The sequence below is a fragment of the Cucurbita pepo genome, chromosome LG15 (genome assembly GCF_002806865.2).
Source record: "Cucurbita pepo subsp. pepo cultivar mu-cu-16 chromosome LG15, ASM280686v2, whole genome shotgun sequence".
Lineage (NCBI taxonomy): Eukaryota > Viridiplantae > Streptophyta > Magnoliopsida > Cucurbitales > Cucurbitaceae > Cucurbita > Cucurbita pepo.
In genome coordinates, this window is record NC_036652.1 from 1,256,937 (window position 1) to 1,263,863 (window position 6,927).

Genomic DNA, 6,927 nt, shown 5'->3' on the forward strand with positions numbered 1-6,927 from the left:
CGTGAGACTGACGACAAAGCATAATAGGCCAAAGCAGATAATATCTACTAGCAGTGGGCTTAGGTTGTTACATTATGGCTTCCTCCAAGTCCGACCTAGGCATGGGATCGCTGCAATGCAACAGTTAAAGTCTTGACAGCCTTGTTGTATGATATGAATCCATGAACCAGAATTCATGAGAGTCCCTCGTGATTATTTGGATGTATTTTTGTGAGGGGTCCATGAGGTTTGAAGGGTTGATTTGCGCCAACTGATCAACCGCTATCACCACCTACATATTCATCACAGTCATGGAAAGGAACCCAACTAAAGACATTAACAGAAGATCCCTAGTAGAAAACTTGAGTGAAAAAGATAGATAAAAAGACAAGAAACTCACGAAACTCCTCCGGTGATTCGTTCGGTTAATTATTCCAGTTGGGTTCTACTCAAATACCAATCATTTGAGAAGGGGATAAAGTGCAAGATCAAGTAGTTAACACAAGCATAGTTTTCAAGATCACAGTTGGGCATAGTTGCATGAATTCTGAGTCAGTTCTATGCATGCATGTGCAATAATGGGACCAAACAAGGACGAAGAACACATTTCCCTGATACACTATCCTTTTTCAGCCTCATAATCCTCTCCAAACAGTGAGTGAGCGTCGCATAAATTTAGTTGAGAGATTATGAACTCATCACTTTGCTACTCACAGGGTTTCAAATCAGTACTACTAAACTATAAATCTAGCTAGTCCTATTTATCTTATGTAATTTAAGTTTTGTTCTTATGGATGTATCTTCCTATAGTTATGGATTTGAGCTTTGATTATTTCTATCGCAATAAGAAAAACAAGGAAAATCAAACTGTTTTGCAGTACTTCATAATTATTTCCCTAGCTGCTACAGTTCCACCATGCTTAAAATTCTAAACATAATCATACTAAAGCAAGTTCTGAGAATAATTGTATAGACAACTTGGCTACCAACCAGTGGATAACTCTTCTTCTTGTTCTGATCTCTTTGCCGAAGACTAAGAGACAAAGCAGGGTAATTAATGCATGAAATTTTTTTTAGTACGGTAGTCTTGTAAGATCTGGCATCGGTTGGAGAGGGAAACAAAACACTTTTATAAGGGGTGTGGAAATCTCTTCCTAGCAGACGCATTTTAAAAGCCTTGAGGGGAAGCCCGAAAGGAAAAGCCCAAAGAGGACAATATCTACTAGCGGTGGGCTTGGGGTGTTACAAATGATATTAGAGCTAGACACTAGGCAGTGTGCCAGTGAGCATGTTGGGCTCCTAAAGGAGTGGATTGTGATGAGGGCGTGGAAACCTTTCCTTAATAGACACGTTTTAAAGACTTTGACGGGAAGCTCGAAAGGGAAAGCCCAAAGAGAACAATATCTGTTAGCAGCGGGATTGGGCGTTACGAATGGTATCAAAGCCAGACATAGGCGGTGAATTGTGATGAGGGTGTGGAAACTTCTCCCTAATAGATGCGTTTTAAAAACCTTGAGGGGAAGCTCGAAAGAAAAAGCCCAAAGAGGACAATATCTGCTAGTAGAGAGTTTGGGCTGTTACAAGTACATACTCCTTCCATTCAACATTTGACACGTTACTAAATGACATACGATTTTATTTCATAGACGCCATTTATAAATATATATTTTTTTATGACAAACAAATGATTGGAGGTACGGTAGTACTAGAAATTTTCCCTACATTCAAGAAGCCACCTATCCCACCCATCCGTATCGAATAAAGGGCGGGAAATACAAATGGAAGTTAGATGGAGGGAAGAATTGGTCAGCTGTAACTGAGATAGAGTATCTATGAAAGTGAAGGCAGCAGGGCCCTCACCACATGTTAGATAAGAGAAGTATGTCAGTGGGGACGTGAACAGAGAGAGTTCAGCCAGTAGAATCTTTTTGTGGAGACCTCTCAAACATATGAGTACTCTTGCTGTTCTATTTTGTCTTTTCTTCAATATATCTAAGGCTGTACTAGTAATCAAACAGGCCAAGAAAAACGCTGTGATTCGCTTACGCTAAGTTATATATCCTAACATCATATTTCAGATCCCTCAGAACAAAATATCTTCAAGAACAATGGGCCAGACGTACCTTGTAAAGGATCCACTGTGGCTGGCCAGGAGATGGATAGTAACAAAGAGGAAACTCACTACAAAAGGCCACTCTTTTTGTGGATATGAATGGAGTCCCATTTACAGGCCCAGAGAAAGTGGACAGATAGACAGATAGCAGGCAAAGGAAAGACAAACGTCTGCTGGAATTCTGAGGGAGTCCCACGTTGGCTAATTTAGGGAATGATCATGGGTTTGTAAGTAAGAAATACATCTCCATTGGTATGAGGACTTTTGGGAAAGTCCAAAGTAAAGCCATGAGAGTTTATGCTCAACGTGGATAATATCATACCATTGTGAAAATACGTAATTTCTAACACCACCTTCTGTAAGTAACTTCGTCCCAAGGGGATGAAGCCTGGCCATGGCTGCATCAGTGACACTAGAACCAAGTTTCACTGTTGGGAAAAACATATATTGCAGAACAGATTAGAAGCTAACAAGCCCGAGAAGACATCAAACAGAAATACAATTCCAGCGTCCAAATTTCATTATTCTAGAGAAGGATCAAAAGGACAAAGAAAATCAGGACTGTTTTAAGGGAAACCTGAAACCATTTCTTTACAAGAAGAAACAGTTTCAATCATTTGAAACCAATCATTAAAAGCTCTACCAATTAAATTACCAAGAGATGACAAACCTGAAACCATTTCTTTACAGACAGAAACTCTTTTAATTATTTGGAACCAATTCATTGAAAGCTTTAGCAATCATATTAAACAGCAGAGAACTAAGCTTGTTTCAGATCAAGATGAAGCAGCAAATGAGTTTCTAATTAGAAAACAACACATTCAGGAAACAAATTTGAATTGAGGAAAGAACTGACAGTAATTCCAGACGCTATCTGCTACAGCCTCAATCATCCTAGAACGATCATCAAACGTCTTCCCGCACCGATCCAATGCTTCCCACATCTTATCTGTTGGACATATGCAAAAAAGAAAAAAGCATGAGAATCCACAGAGGAATTATTACAAACACATTAAGTGCAGAACAGAAGAAAGCAAACATTTCCCATTTGGGGATGGGGAAGCAGAGGAATACTGAACATAGGGGTTGTCTTTGGCGTCAAGGGGATTGCTCATGCTGTAGATTGTGTCGATCCCGATACGCTGAAATAGTTCATATGTAGCCATACATGATTGTTATAATTAGCTATAATGATCATATTGATGAACACAATGGCTAAGAAATTAGTGGCCCTTTCCATCTCCTAAATCAGATCAGGGAATTATTTTGAAATCATTGTTGCAGCCAAAGGAACCAGGAGACCTGAAATTTTTTTTATTTTTCCTGAATTTTCAACATTAATGTTTCTAATCATTCTTAAACTTTTAATTTTTAAATCTTCTACGAAATAAGCAAGAGAGAAAGATCATTCATCCGTATGAAAAGATCTTCGATAAGACTTCTCAAAGTTTACGATTATAATAGGAGAAATGTGTTACCCAAGTCGATTAGCCACCAAAGTTGAATACTTGAATATCTTACGAGTATTCAACAACTTGTAGCGTCCAACAAATCACTAGCAAGGAGAACAAGAAAGTGAGCAAGAGAGCGAGCAAAAAGGAAAGAACATTAGCAAGAGTATAAGGGAGTGAGAGCACGAGCCCGAGTAAAGCACAAATTTTTAAATCATCCCATACAAAACTGCAAAGGAACCACTGGTTTTTGTCACCAGCATAAGATACACATCTAATAAAGTGCAGCACCTTATTAGAAGAGGAGAGTAATTGCGAAAAGAAAACATGAACATTTTAGTTACAGTTACAATACATAGACATGGGATGCAGAGAGGAGGCAGAAACTCAGTTCATCTGGGTTCATCCAAACTAGGCACAGGAATGCTTTAACGCCTCATTTAAACTCTTTAGAGCCCTGCTAAACAATAAAAATCCAAGGAACCAGAATTCATGCCCATCCTTTGTGACTATGTGAATGTCTTTTTCAGAGGTATTGAGAAGATTAGGACAAGGGCGTAAAGCTGCCAACTGATTGAGCTCTATCACCACCTACGAATTGATAAATACACAAAAGAGATGCCTCAAACTTATAATCTACAGAAGATTCATTGTCTAGCACTAAAACATTCCCATAGCTAAGCCAAGATTCACTTTGACAACATTCCAATTGGTAGGCATAACCAAACTTTAATCTAAATTCGAGAAATCCTTCTAATTCTAATTCTCATACAACAAAACTACAGCATCCCCAATAGTAATGAGTCAAACATACCTTGTAATAGACCCACTGTGGCTGGCCAGGAGATGAAGAGTAACAGAGAGGGGATTCACTACAGAAAGCCACTCTTTTTGTGGATATGTAAAGCGTCCCATTCACAGGCCCAGAGGGATCTGCCAGATAGCAAGCATACGAGGAAAGGTATTTTTCTCCAGGAATAACACCAAACGTATGCTGAAACAATTTTTGGGGTCCTCCTTCAGCAATTACTTTCGTCCCTTGAACAAACCTGGCCTTTGCAGCATCAGTTATGCTAGGACTAACTTTTACTGTTGCATTACATTAATTGTATATCAGGAGCTAATAATTCAACATTCAAGGCATTTTTCAAGACAAAAACAAACAAAATAGAACATTAGCAGCCTCCATACAAAACTGATCCCATGTTACATGTTATTTATCAGATCCTTCTATCATATTCTATCATATCCTTCTATCACATGCTCCCAAACCCACCGCTAGCAGATATTGTCTTCTTTGGGTTTTCCTCTTTGAGCTTCCCCTTAAGGTTTTTAAAACACGACTATTAGGGAGAAGTCTCCACACCCTCGTCACAATCCACCCCCTTGGGAGCCCAGCGTCCTCGCTGGCACACCCCTACAAAGCCTAAGCCCAAGCCCAAGCCCACCACTAGCAGATATTGTACTTTTTGGGTTTTCCCTTTTGGACTTTTCCTCAAGGTTTTTAAAAAACGTCTGCTAGGGAGAGGTTTCCACACTCTTATAAAAAATGCTTCATTCTCCTCCCTAAGGGATATGGGATCTCACAACATGACTCCACCAAATGGAGATATTATCCTTTATTAACGACACAGCCCGTTTTAACATGCTGGTATCACCAAGTTCACTTAAAGAAACCTGATCCGGCAGGAAATGTTTCATCACTACAATTGGCTCATCGAAAGCTTAAATAAGTCATAGATATACATATAAAAGCTGGAGATGGAAATTTAAGTAACTATGCAAATCGAAATGAAATTTGATTGAGGGAAAAACTAACTGTGATGCCAGACGTTTTCGGCAGCTTCCTCTGCCATTTTCCCATAACCTTCCAACATCTTCCCGCAGCGACCCAACACATCCCACATCTTATCTCCTGAACACAATCCAAAACTTTCAAGATTTAAACCCTAAATCATTAGAGAGACAACGATTGAGAGTGGAGTTAAAGAAGGCGAACTTTTCCCAGGTTGGGCAGATGACGAAGCGGTAGGTGTATGTTGAACATAAGGATTATGATTGCCATGTTCAAGGTGATTGCTCATGATGGAGAGGCTTCAGCAAACGATGAGGATCGAAGTCTAACCCCGGCTAGGGCTTCGATTGTTAGGGTTTGGGATCGCATTTTATGAAGATAAGAATTAGGGATTAAAGTGGAGGAATCAGAAGGGCGTAAAGATGAAGATGATGAAGAATCTTGAGCAGTGTTCATTCAAAACTGTGGCGATTTCGGCGCTGAAATTTGAAGAATAAAGAGAGAGTTTCTGATTCCAATTCTTCTCAGTGAAGTGAAGCCGCGTACCCGCCATTTTCGACCTTCCTCAAGAACTTGCCGCGGGTTTTCTATTTTCTTTTTAAAAAATGTTTTTATTTATTTATTTATTTTTGTCATCAAATTAATAAAAATATTCGAAAATATCTCTAAATTTTTAATTTTTTTTAATAATATTCTTAGTTACAATAATTAATATAAAAACGGTTAATATTTTATTTAAAAAATACATTTAAACTTAAAAAAAAAATACTTAGAAATACCTTCAAATTTTCATAAATTTAATTAATAATCTAATTTTTTTTTAAAAAAATTTAAAACTATTTTTACTGTAGGTACCACGGTAAAAAAATATTTATAAGGTGTCAAAAACAGTAATATATATATATATATATATATATATATATATATATATATATATATATTATTTTATTTTTATTTTTATTTATTTATTTATTTATTATTATTTTTTTTTTTTTTGCAAATGTAAAAGATGTTAATGATATTTTTAAAATTTTAATGGTATCTTTTAAACATATTATTAATAGTAACGATCTTTTTTAACTTTTAAAAATTTTGAAAAATATTAATAATTTTTTTTTAAAATTTAAGGGTATTTTTTAAATACTAGATTTAAGTTTATATTCTCGAGCAGTTGTCTTTGACTGCGATCTTTACAATACCACGGAGCCTTAGAATATTTTGACATCTTTAGGAGGTATTGATGGTCAAGACCTTTATTTGAAGAGATTGACCAATAGCTCTGGACATTTATCTACAAACGTAAGCGGAAAGACTAGCTAGCAGATGGCGAGGGGCGAGAATTTGAGCCATACCAATTTCTCTTACAAAGACGGACGGTAAAATAATTGGATATTGCAAGCATTTCAAGCAAGCCCGTCTCCATCATTGGTATCTAAATTTCAGTTTTTGTAGTTATAGGTACGAGAATCTCCAATTGCGAGAACACCATAGTGAACGGATCATGCATGAGTACAACGTGCATGAGAGCTTAGTCATACATAATTGAATAGATTCGAACTATGTCTCGTGTCAGATGAGGAAGAACGAGA

General features: G+C 37.3%; 1 protein-coding gene and 1 pseudogene across 1 annotated transcript; both read right to left on the reverse strand.

Annotated features, from left to right (window-relative positions):
- On the reverse strand, positions 1–3,591 carry LOC111811131 (annotated as a pseudogene).
- A 124-nt stretch (positions 3,592–3,715) lies between these two features.
- Positions 3,716–5,908, reverse strand: LOC111811130 (GEM-like protein 1). Its single transcript, XM_023697871.1, has 4 exons — positions 5,543–5,908; positions 5,363–5,458; positions 4,358–4,632; positions 3,716–4,134 (listed from the first exon to the last, which is right to left on the reverse strand). The coding sequence occupies exons 1-4, from the start codon at positions 5,625–5,627 to the stop codon at positions 3,955–3,957; spliced, it is 636 nt and encodes a 211-aa protein (XP_023553639.1). The 5' UTR covers positions 5,628–5,908; the 3' UTR covers positions 3,716–3,954.
- Between the last annotated feature and the right edge of the window lie 1,019 nt (positions 5,909–6,927).

Excerpts from the sequence above, each read along its gene's own strand:
- LOC111811130 (XM_023697871.1), bottom strand. The coding sequence starts at position 5,627 with ATGAGCAATCACCTTGAACATGGCAATCATAATCCTTATGTTCAACAT. Across the intron at positions 5,459-5,542 it reads ATCTGCCCAACCTGGGAAAA|GAGATAAGATGTGGGATGTG; the intron begins GTTCGCCTTCTT and ends GATTGTGTTCAG. Across the intron at positions 4,135-4,357 it reads CACAGTGGGTCTATTACAAG|GTGGTGATAGAGCTCAATCA; the intron begins GTATGTTTGACT and ends ATCAATTCGTAG.